The 21300-nt window shown below is 38.1% G+C and overlaps 1 protein-coding gene across 1 annotated transcript; it reads left to right on the top strand.

The window, feature by feature from the left end:
• The first annotated feature begins 3031 nt into the window (after nt 1-3031).
• tec (tec protein tyrosine kinase) lies at nt 3032-19832 on the top strand. The gene is made up of 18 exons (XM_053343644.1): nt 3032-3166; nt 6231-6437; nt 8133-8237; nt 8486-8567; nt 9331-9459; nt 11652-11704; nt 11794-12005; nt 12823-12888; nt 14189-14243; nt 14396-14478; nt 14619-14752; nt 16043-16117; nt 16348-16519; nt 17328-17544; nt 18352-18416; nt 18701-18819; nt 18967-19124; nt 19445-19832. Exons 2-18 carry the CDS (start codon nt 6300-6302, stop codon nt 19526-19528), a joined length of 1947 nt encoding a protein of 648 aa, XP_053199619.1. The 5' UTR covers nt 3032-3166; nt 6231-6299; the 3' UTR covers nt 19529-19832.
• Nucleotides 19833-21300: the final 1468 nt, after the last annotated feature.

The raw sequence follows: 21300 nt of genomic DNA, 5'->3' as shown, positions 1-21300 counted from the left end.
AAACTTTGAGTTTACATTAAAAAACATTTCATCTCAACACTTTTAATAGCTTTGTTGTTGTTGTTGTTTCAACTAAATGCTACCAAGCTCACAATAATAATGCTAACATGCTGCTGTTTAGCATGTGTAATGTTTACCATGTTTCTTAGTTACGTGTGTTAGCTTAATGCTAACTTTTGCTAGTGATACTCAACACAAAGTGGCGTCGAGGCTGTTGGGAATAATTTTTTTGGTTGAAAACCAAATATTTTGTCAAATTATTGTCAAAATTAAAGTCGAATTTAAATTTTGACATGATGAGGGAATTTCATAGTGTTATTTTTCATGTTATTTAAGTGTTTTAGGTCCAAATTCTACTCATTCGTTTATTTTTAGGGTTAGGGTTTGTATTATTAAATGGGCTAATTGATATTCTTTTTTTAAGTTAATGGTAACAGTAGTATCTATTGTATTTTTGGTGGGGGTTGGAGGAGCACAAGAAGATGGTATTGATGGGTTTTAGAGAAAACTCTGTGACTCTGTGAACATAACCTGCTCGCTAGCAGGTTTTCATTAAGAAACCCTGAGTTTCTACCTGTCTCCTCCTTCCTGAAACAAGCTGCCAGACATGGATCTCATAGATATCGAGGCAGAATTAATTCCCTTACGTCAGTAGATTCAGGGCTCAATTGGATGTGCTTTCATTCCGGGATGAATATCTGTTAGAACGGTGTACTGCTCATTACACTAATCATTTCTTAACATTCTCCGGCCATATAGTCTTAATCAATGATCCAATGTATAATATAAGTAAAACTGTGTTAAATAAAGGTGTTGAAATTGTGTAAAATGTTAATCTACTAAGCAGGATATTAGACCAGAGGACATTTGTGTTAAAACAGCTTTCTGATGGGGGTTTAAATTACTACATATTTTTCAAATGTATGCTACAATTTTAAGTGAGGTAAGTTAAGTCAGTGGAGTGGTCCATTAAAACTTGCAGCATTGACTCAGGCCGCTTCTCTCTCCTTTGCGTCTGCAGTGGTACAAATCTTTTGCGAAATATATGTTCATACTCGCCACAGGCCTGCAGGGGGAGCTCCAGTTACAGTGGGGTGACGTAACTCGAGCTTGTTTTCTCAGTAGTTGCCGTGGTGAATCTAGGTATCGGGGCTCCATTGATGATGAAACTCAAGGTGAACATACTCAGAGTTGAATGAACTAATTCAGATCAGCTGTTGTGGAACCGGATATTCAGAGTAATTAGTCAACTCAGAGTTCAGGGTTAGACTCAGAGTTTGTTGAACGTCCTTCCTGAAATACCTTTAATTGGTCTCCTGTCTGTTTACAGTATAGTTCACATCCTCATACCAGTCTATTACTGCTCCCTGTAATGAATCCAAACCTTGTTCTTCTTCTTCTTATTATTATTATTATTATTATCATTAATGTAAATAGATTTGACAACAGAAGGCCAAAACATGAAAAATCATTGAAGACCGAAACAAGTCGATCATTTGGTCATAGTTTGACATCAAGACATAGCAGCTAGGTTCATTTCATGTATGCACTGCCAAAATGTTATTGTAAATGGAATATTGTTAAGACTTTATGTTATTTGACTATTAGTGTGAAGTTGATTCAATAATAAACTGGGCATGGGTCAACAGGTCAACTCCACACCATTCACACTGCTCTGTGATTTGGTCAAACAATAAAAAAACAAACTACAGTATGTGAAAAAAGAAACATGTCTGGTTGTTTCTTGTTCTGTTTAGTAAGAAACTACCAAAAGTCAAATGCTGGAGCATCAGAGGGTCCTGAACGCACCACGAGACTTTTCAAACAGTCCTTTCAAGTGCTAATCTTTGCTACTACTTCTAATTTTACCATCACCACTACTGCTGCTGCTGCTGCTGCTGCTAATAATAATAATAGACTAGTGATAGTTGTGGTGACATACATGTTGACTGTGATGAACTGTGCACCCGCATCAAGTTTCAAGTGTTTTGCAAGTTGATTCTCTTTGAAAAGAACTGAAACCAGCGGCTGTCTGTCATGAAAGGAGTAAGTAGTTGTCAATAATGTAGTTTGTTATTTCGGATAAACATGCAAACGCACAGCTGTGTGTCTCTCTGGACTGAATATGAGGAGCAGGTGTTGAGGTGTCAACTGTTCATTATTTAACTCAAAGGTTTCATATAAACTTAGTGAGGAAGTTTATATGCAGCAAACTCTTTCAGTTTTCATTGCTAAACACACACACACACACACACACACACACACACTCACACACACTAGTCCTTCTACATTTGTGAGGACCCCATCAACTGACTCTAACCTGTACCTGATTCTTACCAAAAATGTCTTCTTTTCAATAATGTCTTAACCAACGACTTCCTGTTTACAACATTTTCTCACTTTTTAACAATGTTGTCAAAAAGTTACCCCCCACCCCCCCAAAAAATGTCCTTGCTTTAAAAAAGTCCTCATTTTCCAATACTGTTCCTACTTTTTACTTCATTTAAAAATGTCCTCCCTTTTGAAAAAGTTCCCACTTTCCAAATATATTTCCACTTTTTGAAAAATGTCCTCACTTTTCAAAATCGCTGACTTTAAAAAGTTCCCACTTTCTAAGAACATCTTCTTTTCCTGCTTTTCAAATATAGCCTCAAAAGGTTCACACATCCCAAACTGAAAAATGTCCTCACTTAACAGAAATGTCCAGAAAGGCTGCACTTTCCAAACTGTCACTTAGAAAACTATTCTCATTTCATTAAAAACGTGATGTCAATGTTGAAAGGAAGTTGTCACTAGCTGGTCCTCACAGAGACACAACTACAAACACAAACACACATGAAACTGATTGGTGATTCTGCTGAAGATACAGAATATTTTTCCACTCAGCTATCTGATTGATTTGACAGTCAAATGATGTCATCCACCACTGACCTCTTCTCTCTCTCTCACACACACACACATACACACACACACACACACACACTGCGGTTAGAGCAGTGTATAAGGAAGTTTAAGTGTTTGGTTCAGTGTTTGTGTGCGCGTGTGTGTTGCTTGGTTGTGTGTCCGCCTCCCTTTCTTCATTTCCTGAATCCAGCTCCTCAGACACACAGCGACATGGCAGGAAAACGCACACTAAGGAGCTAAAATCTGACAATGAAGAGCAAAGGTAAGAGAAACTTCTGCACCACATTATTTATTTCTATTTCTACAAGCTACTGTTGCGCAGTCTGTGGCTGTCAGTTGTCAAAACTGCCCAACAAAATGACAGATACGTGCAGGTCAGCTGTAATACACTACTTTTAAAATATATCAGAATGCTGAAAAAGCTTTAAGTAGCTGATTTAATATAAGAGTAGAGTATATTGCAGTGGTGAAACGACATACATAAAAAAGTGCATTAAAAAATCATATTCTGCCTTTAATGTACTTAAAGAATGCAGAGCGTTTATGAACCATTAAACTATTCATTAATAGTTAATAATCAACTCGGATTGACTAATAGCACCTGAGAGCAGGTGTACTGAGCGCTGAGCAACGTTTCGCTTCCTTCTGCTGCATTCACGTGCTGTCGGAAACACGGATGGCAATTTAAAAGTGTGAATAATTCTGTGTTTTTTCAATTGTTTTGGACTTCACACAAAAGTGTTTTCAGATAAGACTTTTTGCTGTAGGTGAATTTATATAGCCTATGTTTTAGGATGGGTGATAGGCTATTTGAAATATTAAGGCAGTGCAGCCAAATATAGATGGTTGTTCTCTATTGATCAGAGTTTACAAACATACAGAAATCTTCAACTGCATCATAAAACATTCATAACTTAGATAAGATCTAATGTTGTAACAACAAAATGTGTCCATTCAGCAGAGTGAGATGCTTGTTCGGGTCTTGCACTTGTTTCCTTAATCTTTGATCAGGTATTTCCTGATATAAATCAGGAAGTTATTATAACTTAATTTATGTAGGCCTGCCTTTAGGCTGTTTTTATTAGATGAAAAAAGCAGCACCTCAACCTGTCAGGCTTTTATACAAACAGTCTCGAAACCAAAAAGGAGGAAAGGAAAAGAAAATAGGGGGGAAAGACATAAAACACAACCTTCTGAATGTCTCGATCCTCCGGGTTTTTAGTCTGTTTTCACCCCCTGCTCCCATTTCGTTATTTTCCCCATAAATCTCCGGGATGTAGTGGACATTAAATGCACGTAAGCGTCTTTTACGCACTCGTCTATCAGAAACAGCGTCTGCACAGTCCAGTATGAACTCTACTGACTGTCTTTGATCTGTCAGATTCAGGTCAGACTGCTCTCACTGGTTTCGACCATCGCTTCTATGAATGATCGTTTTGGTTTCCATGTGTGACACTCAGAGACGGATGTTGTTATTAATAAGAAGTGACCAACAAACTAACGCCCACCTGCGCTACGTGTGTGTTTAAAACAAACGAACCCTCTGTAGACGCATGTTGACAGACTGCAGCCGCTTTCATCAATCAGAGGATCATATGTGACAATTTATCAATCAATCAATCTTTATATGTACAGCACCAAATAATAAACTGAGACAAAATACAGTGAGTAGCTAGAGATACTCTTCAGTGGAGCAGAAGTGAAACATTAATGTAACATAGCCGGCTTATGATTGCCACAACTACCATAATCAACACCAAACAAGTTAAAGTTTTGCATCATGCTCTGTCAGAGTTATTAAAGGATGGGAGGTAGCTTCATTTCCAGACTGAGTGAATCAATCAGGAGAGAGGAGACAGAAGCGTAGAAGAACTGATCCAAAGATTTTAAAGGAAAAAGTTAAAAGAGGAAAGAGGAACAAGTGAAGCAGCCCAGACGTCAGGTGATGCAAAGCTGAGAAACTGGTAAGGAACCTGTATCTCTGCTCGGGTAAATATTTTTAAAACCACAATCTGGCATCCAAATGTTCACGTAAAGGCATCACCACTAACAAAAGTCAAAGATAGAAACCTGCTATAAAAAGAGGACGAGGCTGCAGATCGTTTAATACAGTACTAATAATACCTCGCTAACTGTACCTTCATTAAATAGGTGAGATGCCAGTGAGAAAAAATAACTAAGTGTAGCCTACTATTGCATGATGTGTACGGACTGTATCTTTTGTCAGTGTGGGAAAAATCAAGTTAACCAGCTTGGAAGCCGCAAAGAACACATCGACCCATGAACACTTTATTATGTAAAGATGATGGTCAGACTGTGTCTCGGGAAAATCTCAAAGTTGACATAAAATGCTTCTTCAGAGGTTTCAATTTGTGTTGTACTGTAGTTTTAATCACTGAGCTGCTGTGTTGGAAGGATTTCTCACCAGTGACCACACTGATGATGATGATGATGGAGACCTGATTCTGGCCTTGTGTCCTCTTCAGATTAACAAATGGTGCTGTAGGGATTCATTAGTTAACAATTAACAGTTGTGTGAGTTAATCTCCAAGCAAGCTGTCACTGATAAGAAGCCTCTGTGCAAAGTTCAGCAGTTTATTCAGAACAAGAAACATGTTTGACGTATTAGACTGTATCTGTATGTTATATAAACAGCTGATCAAATCTGACCCTTTTTTTTATGTAGCTAACACATGATGACGTAGATGTGGTGGTTATTAGGATATGGGCGTGATCGAGGTGTTTGTCATAATAACAATAACAGCACCGCCTATTATGAGAACACTCAATCATTATTAGTTTGTCAGAATAAGGAAATGCATTCTGTCATTATTGAGAGAAATGGTTGAGAAACATTTCCTGGTTAAAACAAGATGATGGTCTTAAGTAAGGCACATTCCTCAGATCTGCATTGCTGCCATTTTAAAAAGAGAAGGCTGCCACTAACAATGAACTGATCTACGAACAAGTATTATGTGTGTGTGTCCTAAGTCTGACATATCTTATTGCCGTAGACCTGTGATGTTATCCAAAAGCTATTAAAACACATGCATTACCTTTTTTCAACTGCAAATTATTTCCCCAAAGGAAAAAGAGCTTCAATTTTCATTTGCAATTCCTATAATAAAAGATCGATACTTGGCGTCGGCGTATCGATACGATATATCGATGCAAACTATCGCGATATGATGCTGTATCGATTTTTTCCCCAACTCCTATAATTCATACATTTTTTGGCACAGTCATTGATTTTTAATGTATTTCTTGTGTCACTTTTGGTCGCCCCTATTAATGCATCTCTGTTTGTGTCCAATATTCACTCTTAGCTCGGCTCCAGCCCGCAACGTTCTGACGACGACCCCCACCAATGGGCTGAGGGTGTAGGCGGGGCCAGGATGAGTGCTGAGCAGCTATTGGAGGAGACGCTGATCAAGCGGTCGCAACAGAAAAAGAGGACGTCGCCTCTGAACTACAAAGAGAGACTGTTTGTCCTCACCAAGAACTCACTGTCCTACTATGAAGGAAAAGCTGAGGTCATTTTTTATTACTTATACTGATGTTATTTACATTTCTGATCAGGACTCGTAGTAGTATGCAGTATTACAGTAAAAGTACTGCAGTATTATAGTGATGTAGTATGCAGTATTACAGTAAAAGTACTGCAGTATAATGAGTGATGTAGTATGCAGTATTACAGTAAAAGTACTGCAGTATTATAGTGATGTAGTATGCAGTATTACAGTAAAAGTACTGCAGTATTATGAGTGATGTAGTATGCAGTATTACAGTAAAAGTACTGCAGTATTATGAGTGATGTAGTATGCAGTATTACAGTAAAAGTACTGCAGTATTATGAGTGATGTAGTATGCAGTATTACAGTAAAAGTACTGCAGTATTATAGTGATGTAGTATGCAGTATTACAGTAAAAGTACTGCAGTATTATGAGTGATGTAGTATGCAGTATTACAGTAAAAGTACTGCAGTATTATGAGTGATGTAGTATGCAGTATTGCAGTAAAAGTACTGCAGTATTATCAGTGATGTAGTATGCAGTATTACAGTAAAAGTACTGCAGTATTATGAGTGATGTAGTATGCAGTATTACAGTAAAAGTACTGCAGTATTATGAGTGATGTAGTATGCAGTATTGCAGTAAAAGTACTGCAGTATTATCAGTGATGTAGTATGCAGTATTACAGTAAAAGTACTGCAGTATTATGAGTGATGTAGTATGCAGTATTACAGTAAAAGTAGTGATATATTATTATATATGACATCATTAGATTATTAATAGTGAAGCATCAGTGTTAGAGCAGCATGTTACTGTTGTAGCTGCTGGAGGTGGAGCTAGTTTATACTACTTTATATACAGTTAGCTAGTTTATACTACTTTATATACAGTTAGCTAGTTTACACTACTTTATATACAGTTAGCTAGTTTATACTACTTTATATACAGTTAGCTAGTTTATACTACTTTATATACAGTTAGCTAGTTTACACTACTTTATATACAGTTAGCTAGTTTATACTACTTTATATACAGTTAGCTAGTTTATACTACTTTATATACAGTTAGCTAGTTTACACTACTTTATATACAGTTAGCTAGTTTACACTACTTTATATACAGTTAGCTAGTTTATACTACTTTATATACAGTTAGCTAGTTTATACTACTTTATATACAGTTAGCTAGTTTACACTACTTTATATACAGTTAGCTAGTTTATACTACTTTATATACAGTTAGCTAGTTTATACTACTTTATATACAGTTAGCTAGTTTACACTACTTTATATACAGTTAGCTAGTTTATACTACTTTATATACAGTTAGCTAGTTTACACTACTTTATATACAGTAAGCTAGTTTATACTACTTTATATACAGTTAGCTAGTTTACACTACTTTATATACAGTTAGCTAGTTTAGTCCAGTGGTTCCCAACCTAGGGGTGGGGCCCCTCCAAAGGGTCAGCAGATAAATGTGAGGGCTGGTGAGATGATTAATGGGAGAGGAAAGACTTTCTCTCTATTCTTTGATTTTTGCTGAAATATTGGATCATTTGAATATTTATTGAAATGAATCGACCACTTATGATCACCTCCAGATAAATACTGCCACACCTGCAGAAGAGAACAGAATAAAATACATGACAACACAACGAAGAGTAGGAAAAAAAAAAAAAAAGTCAAATACCTTTGTGTTGTTTCCATCAACAGAAGAAGTTCAGGAGAGGCTCGATTGATCTGAGTCGCATCAGATGTGCAGAGATCGTCAAGAACGGAGGAGGAGTCATTCCCTGCCAGAACAAATACCCCTTCCAGGTACCACACACACAAAACACTCAGACACACACATACAACAAATATAGATGTTGTAGATGAATTTTATGTCACTGGATTGATTGCTACAACTTTATTTGTATAGGTTTTAACAAATGACTTCATTATCAGAAGTTTTTTACATTCACTGAGATCAGCATCAATAACTTTGCAGGCTAGAGGTATAGTGTTAGAAATAATAATAATAATGATGTGTGTGTGTGTGTGTGTGTGTGTGTGTGTGTGTGCAGGTGGTGTACGATAACAACACTCTCTATGTGTTCGCTCCGAGTCACGACAGCAGGAGTCTCTGGGTTCAGAGCCTCAAAGATGGTCAGTCTCTTAATCTACGTCGCTTTATTTCCTTCTACTACAGCAGAAGAACACACAGTAACACAGTTCTCTCACACACACACACACTCACACACACACACACACACACACACACACTCACATACACTCACACACACATTTCACCCACGCTTTGCTACCACGTTGTCTTCACACTTGAAACCACACACAGGTTTTTCACACCTGGGTCAACTTTCCAGCAGCCCCCACATTGTTTCCATTGCTGCCGCCTCCTGACGTGAGACGAGGGGTAACATCAGGAAACGACAAAATCATCCTTAAAGCTTTCTGTTTTAGATACTTTGATGTCTGATCTGTCAGTGTGTAATGTGTTTGGCTCGTAGTCGTGAACCTACAGTGACGATGCAGCTTAACAGAGCTTCATAGTTGAGTTTCAGCTCATTGTTCTGCTGTCTGGCTGGTTCTGGTTGACCGTCAATGCTCTCATTCATTAAAATATGTGTTTCACAAGTGGAATCACAGCAGGGTTAGTGCCTCAACACATGAACTTAAAGGTGATGATAAGCTGGTGCAGTTAGTGTAAATATATTCATGCATGTGTGATTTAATGTGTAGTAATGCTGTACTGTTGTATGACTGTTGGTTGGCATTAAACCACTTCAGAAGAAGAGATAACTTCATTGAAAGAGTGATAGTCAAAGCTCAAATGATGGAAAACGTGATGGAAATATGATGTTTTTCTGTGTGTGTGTGTGTGTGTTTGTGTGTGTGTGTGTGTGTGCAGAAATCAAAGACAACCAGGTGGTCATGGCCAAGTTTCACCCCCAGTTCTGGCAGGAGGGGGCGTGGCTCTGCTGCCGTCAGGTGGATAAACAGGCTCTCGGCTGTGAGGAGTATAACCTGTTTGGAGACAGTAAGACAGTTTACACTCATTCTACTAATGTTAAAGCTACTTTAACAGCTGGAGCAACACCACACTGTAAAAATACTTCTGCTTTCTACTTGCAGTGATAAACACACACAGACTTAATAGAAACCATGCAGCTCTAGTGCTTGTAGAGTTGGCTCACAGATAGATGAAGAGTTGAGATGAGTTCAGGTGACAGCGCGTCACACAGAAGGTCTTTCAACCTCGTTTTTCAGACGTCCATGTCACACGTGTCTGACCTTTCAGATACACTTCCTTTTTCAATCAAGACATGAATCTAGGTTGCAGGCGGAAGCAGCCATTACTGCTGCTGTGGTAACGCACTTGTTGTTATGTTACGAAAAGGATTTCACTTTTTAAGCATTTTTGTTTGTGGAATATGCCCAAAAAATCCTATTATACTCATTGCATGTTGAACACAAAGACACCAAATTCTATTTAATTAAAGTTTATAATCTACTAAACATAACTTTTTAACAAAACGTAGTCCTGTTTTGTTCAATTTGACTAAAACCTTAATTAAATCCTCATGTTTCCATCACATTCTGGCCAATCAGGGACTGTATCTGTTAGTACCAAGAGTAATATAACAAGCTTTGTAAAAAAAAGTCCAAAAACTGAAAACACATTTGTGTTTCAGAACTTTGTTATTTCTTCTTTCCTCTCCCATTAATCATCTCACCAGCCCTCACATTTATCTGCTGACCCTTTGGAGGGGCCCCACCCCTAGGTTGGGAACCACTGGACTAAACTAGCTAACTGTATATAAAGTAGTATAAACTATCTAACTGTATATAAAGTAGTATAAACTAGCTAACTGTATATAAAGTAGTGTAAGCTAGCTAACTGTATATAAAGTAGTATAAACTAGCTAACTGTATATAAAGTAGTGTAAACTAGCTAACTGTATATAAAGTAGTGTAAACTAGCTAACTGTATATAAAGTAGTATAAACTAGCTAACTGTATATAAAGTAGTATAAACTAGCTAACTGTATATAAAGTAGTATAAACTAGCTAACTGTATATAAAGTAGTATAAACTAGCTAACTGTATATAAAGTAGTGAGTGTAGTTACTGTAATACTGCATACTACATCACTATAATACTGCAGTACTTTTGCTGTAGTAGGATTTTTCATACAGGACTTTTATTTGTAAAGTTTATATTGCTGTACTGGTACTTTTTCTGAGGTTTGGGATCTGAGTACTTTTTCCACCACTGAGTGTAAATATCTTCAGTTTCACTCTGACGCCGCAGCAGTGGTGTTGACACTTGAGTGAACACATAACTCAGCCTCCTGATTCATCTATACAGCTGCAAAACGACTCATGTTTAACTTCTGCTATTTATGCGTAAGTGTGAAAGTGTACTTTCATGCTTCAAGTCTATTTTCTATCTTCCATTTCATGCAACGATGACCGCTTTAACTACAGGTTGTATGTTGGGCAAAGGGCAGACCTACAAACAAAAGGGTACCTGAATGCATCCTGTGTGGACAGACGGAGCATCATGTCACGCTATGCCTCCTGTGTAGAGATGGTGTAGCACTTTAAATACTTTTAATGCTTGTTTTAAAGTAATTTGAGGAATTTTGGTGCATTTAAATTGCATTTTATGCCATTAAAGCATGAGTGCATGAATGTTTAAATAGTATTTTAGTGGTCCAGGTAGAGATTTAACTATTTATATGCAAAGTATCATATAAATGTAGAGATCAATGGAATAAAGTGACAGAAGCACAAGAAAAGTACCTCAAGCTGTACATGCAATGCAGTATTTGAGTGAATGTGTGTGGTTACTTCCACCTCCAGCCAGCAGTAATATAAAGACATGTAGTAAAACATGGTTCCTTCTGTTAGCTGGATGCTGCAGTTTAAAATGTTACATGTTGAACCTTTAACACAAAATTTATCACTGAGTTGAATCTAAAGCAGAAAAACAGGAAGTGTAATATTAACTTCAAGCTGTTTTCGCTGACTCATTCAGACCAACCCTTCAAATACTGTAACAGTGTGCAATCCTCTCTTCTTGATCACTGATATTACAAGGAATCAGTGTTAAGAGGTCAAAGGTCAGAGTTCCCGGTGATGTTATTAGTGGAGATGGTTACTGCCAACAAAAACTGATTCAAACTTTCTGCTTAGGTTGCTGTTTGTTTCTGTTCCTCTTTTATAGTTTCCAGAAAACCGTTACCCCCGATTCCTGGAGAGGAGTGTAAAGACAGGAAGGTAATTGCTAACCACACCCACACACATATACACACACATATACACACGTATACACACACGCACACAGCTAATACTTCCTCGTCCTGCAGCGACGGCCCCCTCCTCCTGTCCCACTGGCACATGACGATGACAACGACGATGACGAAGAGGATGATGAAGATGAAGACAGGGAAGACGTGGTGGTGGCGTTGTATGACTTCCCGGCGGCCGAACAGCACGACCTGAGTCTGGTCAAAGGTAACGAGTACGTTATCCTGGAGCGATGTGACGTTCACTGGTTCAAAGCGCGCAACCAGTACGGGTGAGTTCATGATGATCTGTCGTCACATTTATCTCGTTAACTAAACACTTAATGAAATAAAGTGAACAAATCTTCTCTGGGTGAATTATGGTTTATGTATTTGCATTTATTGCATCAGATGTATTAGTGTCGACCTGCAGATGGAAATGAGTTTATAGCTAAATTGGGTACAATAAAAAGAATACGGTTCTTCTTTTATCCTTGTATGAGATTAACATTGTTGTAAACTAAACTGATTGATAACCACATTTGAGGGATCACTGAAAAAAAGAAGCTTTTACATATATTCTGTATATCAACCGATATATCGATATCTGAAGTTTTTTGGACTCCCTTACATTGGCATCAGCAATGGCCCTAAAAATCCAGTACTGTTTGGGCCTTAATAATAATAATAATAATTAAAGCTGCAAGCAGCGGTGAACGGGCCCTCGCCCCCCCATGCATGTCGGTTTACAGATACAATAGGGCTTCTCGCTGGTCAGCACTCAGGCCCTAATAATATAAAACGTTTTAATAGGAGAGGTTGTAATTGTTTCCATATACTGCATATTAATAAAAATTTAAATATGTACTTTTATCTGCTGATAAATACATTGCAATGCATTATAAACCTTTCATTAACTGTTAACTTGGTGCTTATAAAATGTACATATCATACCAGAGTTATTGTCACATTTTAAACATTACAAGTCTTTATGAGGGTGAATACATGCTAATAAGAGATTCATGGTGTTGGTAATTTGATTATATTTAAAATAGTTAAATGTCCAGCTCCTAATCGTTCTCTTTGTGTTTCTGTTTGTGTGTTTCGCAGTGAGGAAGGCTACATCCCAAGTAACTATGTAACAGAGAAGAAATCTGGAAACCTGGTGCAGTTTGTGTGAGTTTGTTAATTATTTCACAGTAGATCAGCAGCAGTGAGCAGATTCACTGTTGGGCAAATGGTGTGTTTACTGTATTGGTCTGAATATAGGATATATTATTAGTCATTAAAGCCTTAGTAGGTCACACCCAGAAAGTGCATTGTTTTGCTTTTCCTTCTTCTTTGAGGCCATGACAACATAAAACATGGATTTTTGTTTCTCATTGACCCTAAATGTGATGTTTTACAGCCACTACAGACCTCATTTTGTTCTTAAAAACATGTTAGAGACTCATTCTGTTTGTGTACAAGATGAAAAAAGGAAAGTCCGCTTCAGAAATGTCTCCAGCAGGATCTCTGATGTCAGCAGTGATTTGTGGTTTTCTTCGTTTATACACTAGCACAACCTGTATCTATAGCAACCATAGCACAACCTGTATCTATAGCAACCATAGCACAACCTGTATCTATAGCAACCATAACGCAATCTGATGGTCTTTTGTCTGCATTATATACTTCATACAAGCGGTGAAGATTGCCCATAAAGTTAGATGGGTTAAATAGATTTTGGTTTTGAGCAGATATCATGACACAAAGTGACCTCTACCAAACGGTTGAGCAGACCTACAAAGGGTTAAAGCCTTTTCTTTCATTAAACCTGAACATAAATCTGACATTTCTGTAGCTTGTCAGAGTATTTTGTTAGGTGCAGCATATTCCTCTGTCTGATTACCAGTATATGGTATATGCACCATTAAAGCACAATATCAATTGACATAATCAGTTTGGGTTATGTAATAATCTAGCATATATGGTTTTAATATAAGTATATAAGAACCAAAAGGTCAACGTAATGGGGGCACTAGAGGAAAAGTCATTAGGATACATTGTCTGGGAACCATGAATGTCTCTACTAATTTTTTTGCCAGTCTATTAAAAGATGTTGATATATTACCATTGTCCATACAATAGTTGTCAGGATGTCACAAATAAATCACAATTGTCAACCTTATGGTGGCGCTAGTCAGAGGATCACCAAAGCCAGTCAGATTCATCCTATCGAGATCATGAATGTTTCTACAAAATTTCATGACAGTCCATGAAATAGATGTTGAGATATTTCAGTATGGAACAAACAGTCCACAACAGTCTAGCCTCTCTTGCCAGTATGGCTGAAAATGAGCAGAAAATAGCTTTTGAAATCCAAAGCCAACCATTTGATTGGATGTCAAGTAAAAAGGTGTTCCCCAGAAAAACAATCATATCTCATAAAACCATATAAATAAATTCACATGGCACATTTGTTTGTGTGTTGCAGCTGGTACAGTAAACAAATCAACAGGAACAAGGCAGAGGAACTCCTGAGGAAGGAGGTGAGTCATCTTCCTTGTTCCTTGTGTCCTTCCCTCTTCCTGTTCTTGCCTGTCTCTTCCCTACTTTCTTGCCTGCATCACATCAACAGGAATTCCAGTAATGGCAAAGATTGTAATCTAGATTATCTGTCTGCTTCTGCCACCCTCTGCAGGACAAAGAAGGATCCTTCATTGTTAGAGACTCCAGCACTCCAGGAACCTACACAGTGTCTCTTTACGTCAAGTCTGTCGGAGGGTAATGAGACTATATGTGTGTGTCTGCTAGAAACGAAATGAAAGACAGAAAACTACCATACTTACTTAACTGCCTCATCACATCCTTATCTGATGGATCTGTAACCTTAAGCATTGTGTATATTGTTTAAATGGTTGCAGGGAGGGAGGTGCAGCTGTAAAACATTATCACATCAAGGAGACGCAAGGCTCGCCCACACAGTTTTACCTGGCGGAGAAACATTTGTTCAACTCTATCCCAGATCTGATCGAGTACCACAAACACAATGCAGCAGGTAAAGATCACACACCCATGCAATCATACTGAACCTTTTAATTCATTTATGACTGCATTTAATTGATAACAGTGTTTGAGATTGTGTTTGGGCGTACAGGTCATTTTCACATTAGTCAGTGAGCAATAACAGCTGGTTTTTATACTCATTTGGCTAAAAAGATAAGACATACTTTTAGTATTAGTTATCCATACATGATAAACAGTGGCTTTATTCATGGTTGATTCAAATTCTGTTGTTGCCTCAGAAAAACTGCCGTCAGGATACAGTTTCTATTCGATTGCCACTGATTTGTTCTAGTCCAACAGGCTAAAGTTGTGGGTAAAAGACGGTGTTAGAATTCACACAAAATATTATTCCTGGTAGGTTTGTTAGACACTAAAACCCGTTTCACACATACAGTATTTCCCTGAAATGTTCAGGAACATTTCCTGCATGGGGTCATGCGCGAATGGGAGCAGGGATTAATATTCAAGGAAATCTGTACCGCTAATTCCCCACCTCACGATCTAGTAACGTTTCAAGGAAAATACTGAGTGTGTTGTGAATGAAAGCAGGACTTGTTTATGGTTGCTTTGTCAATGCTTTTGCAGCTGATTTGATACTTAACAAGCTATATACAAAATAAGCCCTCTTTTTAGGAGTATGAGTCAACACTGAACACTGTTGCATTACCGCCATCTGCTGGACTGTTTGTACCATGACATGTGTGAAACAATACAAGATTGAAATATTCTTGAATATAGCTACAAGTCTGAATACTGAAAATCATTAGCAGTACCTGTAAAATGATCCCAGTAATTTACCTGCAACTTATGTATTGAAGAGGCTTTAGACACACTTTGATTTGATTTCTGTAAAAGCTTTGATGTAATCCATGAAATTAAAAAGTTAAGCAAGTACAAGAGACTGTCAGGTGAAAAGAGGCACAAAGTAACACATCAATACAACATATGGGATGGCCTACTATGTCCTACTATGGCCTACTATCAACATTTAACACTATGAGTGATAATATACCTTAACCATTACTATTAGTATGTTAACATTGTGTATCAAAAGTCTGGTATGATATGCTTCATATACACAAAGTCATTCATCAGTAATTCATCGCAGATAAAATCTATATTGCTGTCTAAGAAGTATGGTATCAATGATCAAACTAAGGCATACCATAAAGTGTGATAAAAGTCACAGAATATTATCCCATTATCATGAGATACTTGAGTCATAATTATGAAATAAGCCCTCCAAATTATTTTATTTGGTCTTTTGATCTGTCTGTCTCAGGTCTTGTAGCCAGGTTGAGGTATCCTGTAGGAAAACAGGACAAGTCTGCTCCGTCCACTGCTGGCTTCAGCTATGGTAAGTCCTCAAATACCACTTTTTTCTTTTTACATTAAACCATCCATGAACAAAGCTCACAATATTCATCTCTCCTTCGTCCTTTCTGTATCTGTCCCGCCCCTGCATCACTTGGCAGAACGTTTACCAGCTCCTTTAGTTTAAGAGTCCTTGAGCCACTTTTTTCTTTTTACATTAAACCATCCATGAACAAATATTCATCTCTCCTCCCTCCCTCCCCGCCCCTGCAGAGAAGTGGGAGATCAACCCCAGCGAGCTTACCTTCATGAAGGAGCTGGGCAGCGGTCAGTTCGGTCTGGTGAGGCTTGGCAAGTGGAGGGCTCAGCACAAAGTTGCCATCAAGGCCATCAGGGAGGGAGCCATGTACGAGGAGGACTTCATCGAGGAGGCCAAGGTCATGATGTAAGGAAGGAGTGGGAGCAGAGGCTATTGAAAAGAGATAAAGAGAGAAAAGTTGGAGATGAAAGACAATAAGAGGAGAAAGGAAAGTTCATATCTAGAGAATATTAAAGTATAATAGTCTTTACATTGAAGGACAATCAGCCCATGTGTCAAATTATATCCAGCAGATTGTTGATCTCTGCTGCCATCTACTGGTCAGAAGTGGAACTGCAATAACAGCCAATTTTGTTTTTTCCAATGTAGAGCTGCAAAGTAAGATGAGCTGATAAAACAGCATGCAGTACCTTGAAATAATGAAACTATTAGTAAAATTCAGGCTCATTGTTCTCACTACAGAGCCTATCAGCAGATCAATTAAAAACAGTAAACTTGTTCCAAAAGGAAGCAAAGTTAGGAAAGAAATTGCTCTCCTGTGATTCATTTTTTAGTTGATTGAGTGATTTTACAGTCTATGCTTCGCTTCCTGTCACAAAGAGAGGACTTAAAACTACACATATTTACAAAATGTTGAAGATAACATAATGAAGTCCAGATCTACAACAATCAGTCATTAAATCATGAACTCTTTTGATCTTGTCATTTTTAAGAAAAAAAGCTAAAATTCTCTCGTTCCAGCTTCTTAAATGTGAGTATTTTCTGGTATTTTTAGTCCTCTGTGAGAATGAACTGAATATCTTTGGGTTGTTGACTGACTGAGCATCAGTACATGTATAGAAATATGCACATAAGAATTATAAACACATCAGAAATGATGAGCGTACACTTTAAGTTTCCTGTACTTAACTTTCTCATAAAACGGTTTCTCCAGGAGGCTATCTCACCCTAAACTGGTGCAGCTGTATGGAGTGTGCAGCCAGCAGCGGCCCATCTACATCGTCACAGAGTTCATGGAGCACGGCTGCCTGCTGAACTTCCTCAGGCAGCGGCGGGGCAGCTTCAGCCTGGGGTCTCTGCTGAGTATCTGCCTGGACGTCAGCGAGGGCATGGAGCACCTGGAGAGCAACGGCTTCATCCACAGAGATCTGGTAACTGCAGGTTTCTCCGTTGATCCAAGCGGACGTTTAGTTTCTTTAGTCTGTTTCTCTTCACGTGAATGTTTGCATCCCAGAAGTCAGGATCTTTGTGTGGAGACATTAGAGCAGTGTTTATGTGACTGATGAACATTTTCACTGAGATGTGAGGTGTTTCAACATCAAATGGAAACCAGGTTGTAGTTTTCTTTCATTGGGCATAGTTTACATCAGTTAAGGTTGTAGGTTTTTCCACCTCTTACAGTTTGACTCAGTCATGAAAGTCTTTCTTCTTACTGTCCTGCTGAAAGAGGACAGTGGATATAAACACCTTTACATGCTCATCTCAGTTATTAACATGGCCTCAAAGCAATAAACATGTAGATGGGAGGAGGAGGGTTGTGCTTCAACTGGGATTCTCAGTGGAGTGCTAAACCCAAAATCCAGTGAGCATACTCCAAAAATTTTAAAAGGTTGCAAATCTCAAATTTCATATTTCACTTGTGTATTTGACCGGCGTCATGGCACCTTTTCATATTTTTGAAATATTGTTAAGACCTAACTTTGTGTTCCTGTGTTAATTATTTGTTCATCTCTCATTATATGCTGAATATGTGTCTTTTCTTCCAGTAAAATATAAACATGTTTGGTAATGCTTTATTTTACTGGTTCAAGTAATTTACAGGTATTTAATCAAAATATAACAAACAACTTTGGTTAAGTTGGTTTAGTTTGTAACTTTACACTGACAGAAAATATTTAGTTTTCAATGTGTGTTTTTGTGTGTCAAACTACAAATTCACCCCTCCGTCTCTTCTGCAGGCTGCCAGAAACTGTCTGGTGAATGACGCTCTGGTGGTGAAGGTGTCTGACTTCGGCATGGCCAGGTACCAGACTGACTTCAGTAATGTTTTAGTTTACAGTTGCCTTAATTTTATACTAAATTCCTGTTTGAGTAATTTGCAGTTTCGTTGATGATGACCCACTCATTAGAGGCTATTATGTTGATGCTCTTTTTCACAATTTCTTAATAAATGTGTTGATCATTCTTTAAGTGACTGACAGAACACAGTTTTTAATTCGTGGGCCATTTCTTTGAAAGTGTTATGTAATTTGGTAGCATATAGAGAACAAACAACTTCATATGCTAATCTCTGTGTGTTTATTGCAGATATGTGTTGGACGACCAGTACACCAGTTCATCGGGTGCTAAGTTCCCTGTGAAGTGGTCGCCTCCTGAAGTCTTTAACTTCTGCAAATACAGCAGCAAGTCTGACGTCTGGTCCTTCGGTGAGTGCCAAAAAATCACCAGAACATTAATTTAGGAAGATGAAGTACAGTTATTAAAAAAGAGATCTGCAGCTTTTTTTTATGTTCTCATGTTTACTATGAACTCAGTGCTTTAACAACTAAACCTCCGTCTTCTTTTGCATCCAGGTGTGTTGATGTGGGAAGTCTTCACTGAGGGCCGAATGCCGTTTGAACAGAGTCCCAACCACGAGGTCGTTACCTTGGTAACCAAGGGTCACCGCCTCTACAGGCCCAAAATGGCCACACCTGCCATCTATGAAATCATGCAGTGCTGTTGGCATGAGGTGAGAGTTTTAGGAAATCACCTGTTTCAGCATAATTTCACTTGTTCACCAACTGTTTTATGAATCGATTAATTGTGTTTCAATTGTCCAAATCCAAATTCTCTGATTCCAGCTTCTGAAATGTGAATATTTTCAGGTTTTTTCGTCCTCCATGACAGAAAACTGAATATCTTTGGGTTGTGAACCATTGTCTGACACTTTATGGACCATGGATTAATCAAGAAAACAATCAACAGATTCATCAATAATGGAAATAATCGTTAGTTGCAGCTCTAGCCTGAAATAATAACATGAACATATGGCTTGTTTTCTCTCTCCAGAGACCAGAGGAGCGTCCTTCTTTCTCTCAGCTCTGCACAATGATCTCCGACGCTCTGGAGAGTGACACCCCTCCCCCAAACTGACCAACTGACCAATCAGCTGCTTCCACCTCGGTCATTTCTGTGATTCTTAAGGGTGTTGTCTGATTTACGGCGCTGTAGAACAGGACGACAACATTGAGAACTCGGTGTAACGGTGCTAAAACTGACGCTCACATTTGTTTAATCCAGTCGAGTCTTCAGAGATCTTCAGATCTGCTCAACCAGAACAACCCTTGGACAGCTGCTCATGTTGTCTTCAGACAGCATTTATAGTTTGTTGCACAAATCTAACGCCTGTACAAGCTAACAGCAATAAAGAACATGTGTAATGGGCTCTAACGATGGACACAGGAGTCTAGGTTGCATCTGTGTAGCTGAAACCATCCGAGTCTACCTCCTAGTTGGACATGGGGCTTTCGGTCAGAGATTTGTTGGTGACAAATGGGTAAAAGTGAGCAGTGGTAAAAAGTGTCAGCTAACAAAACACACTATGAAGCTTCACTTTCCTTCCAGTAAGGACTCAGCTGTGTGAATTGTTCCTGTGATGTTAAAGGAATGTCAGGGTGTTGATTTTAGTTTTTGTTATGTTTGTTTTTTAATGTTCAAATGTCAGTTTTTTTTAGCTGTACTGCAAATCTGTCGTCACATGGTGAACATTAATATTAAAGAGAGAAACTGGCTGTTCAGTCTGTTCGTCAGGTGTGGCTTTCCATGTGAAGATGTCTGGTCTTACAGTAGGCTCACATCAGATGAGATAAAGTGCTTCTTATTACCTTTTGTTCATGTCTCCTCGCCTCTGGAGTGTCCCGGGAATCGTTCTGGTCCACCATCAGGAAGGACGTTCAGAGGCCTGTGCTCTAAAGACTTTTATCAAACTGACACACCCTTTATTGGGAATTGGCAGTGATTGGATGCTGCAGCTGATCTGATACGACTAAGGCATCGACTAATTATTATTTTCTTGATTTCATTGATTAGTTGTTTGGTCGAAAGATGACAGAAAATGGTGTTACACTGTTTCCCGGAGGCCAAAAATGGCATCTTCAAAATGTCTTGTTTTGTTCACAACCCAAAAATATTCAGAAAATATTCACATTTAAGAAGCTGGAGTCACAGAATTTCGATATTTCCTCTGTTAAAAGTGACAAATGATGAATTGCTTATTAAAAAAAGTGATTGATTTCATAGTTTCAACTAATCAGTAACTTATTAATCATTGCAGTTCTACGTTGCAGTCCCAGTTTCATACAGGGACAAAAAAACAGAAAAACAACTCACTCCCAAGTTTAGGTATTTGTTATCTGGTTCCCAGTCTGATTAAAATGGCTTTATTTGTGTTCCCTTTATAGGTCTGATTAATAAAAGAAACATAAAACGGTGTTCTTTCATCACAGAGATTTCCTTTTAGTTTTTCACATTTTAACTTGTAAATAATCATAAAGTCAAGTAGAAAGTGAAACAGTATTTTAAGTTACTAGAAAAATTATCCCTAAAAGTTACGAGCTATTTGCATCTGAATGTCTCTACATTGCTGCTCTTATTAAGGTCTATAATTTTAAGTTTGGATTTAGTGACGCTACCATTTGCATGCAGAGGAGGAGGCAGACTGTCAAATAAGTGATCACATTTACATGTTTGTAATGTTCTCGTCTCATTCTCGTCTCATTTGTTCTGATAACAAACTTAGCAGAAGTACTTAGTTCTTTTACTTGAGTAAAAGTAGAGCTGGTTGATATGGACAAACTCAAATATTGATAAATTTGACCAATTACCTTGATATCGATATTGATATATTGTTGGGTTGGGGTGCAAAA

This window comes from Scomber japonicus, chromosome 22, assembly GCF_027409825.1.
Source record: "Scomber japonicus isolate fScoJap1 chromosome 22, fScoJap1.pri, whole genome shotgun sequence".
Lineage (NCBI taxonomy): Eukaryota > Metazoa > Chordata > Actinopteri > Scombriformes > Scombridae > Scomber > Scomber japonicus.
This window is presented reverse-complemented; position numbering and strand designations above follow the sequence as displayed.

Coding starts and splice junctions, on each gene's coding strand:
- tec (XM_053343644.1), top strand. CDS start 6,300: ATGAGTGCTGAGCAGCTATTGGAGGAGACGCTGATCAAGCGGTCGCAA. Junction 14,753..16,042: donor CCACAAACACAATGCAGCAG/GTAAAGATCACA, acceptor TGTCTGTCTCAG/GTCTTGTAGCCAGGTTGAGG. Junction 16,520..17,327: donor GAGGAGGCCAAGGTCATGAT/GTAAGGAAGGAG, acceptor CGGTTTCTCCAG/GAGGCTATCTCACCCTAAAC.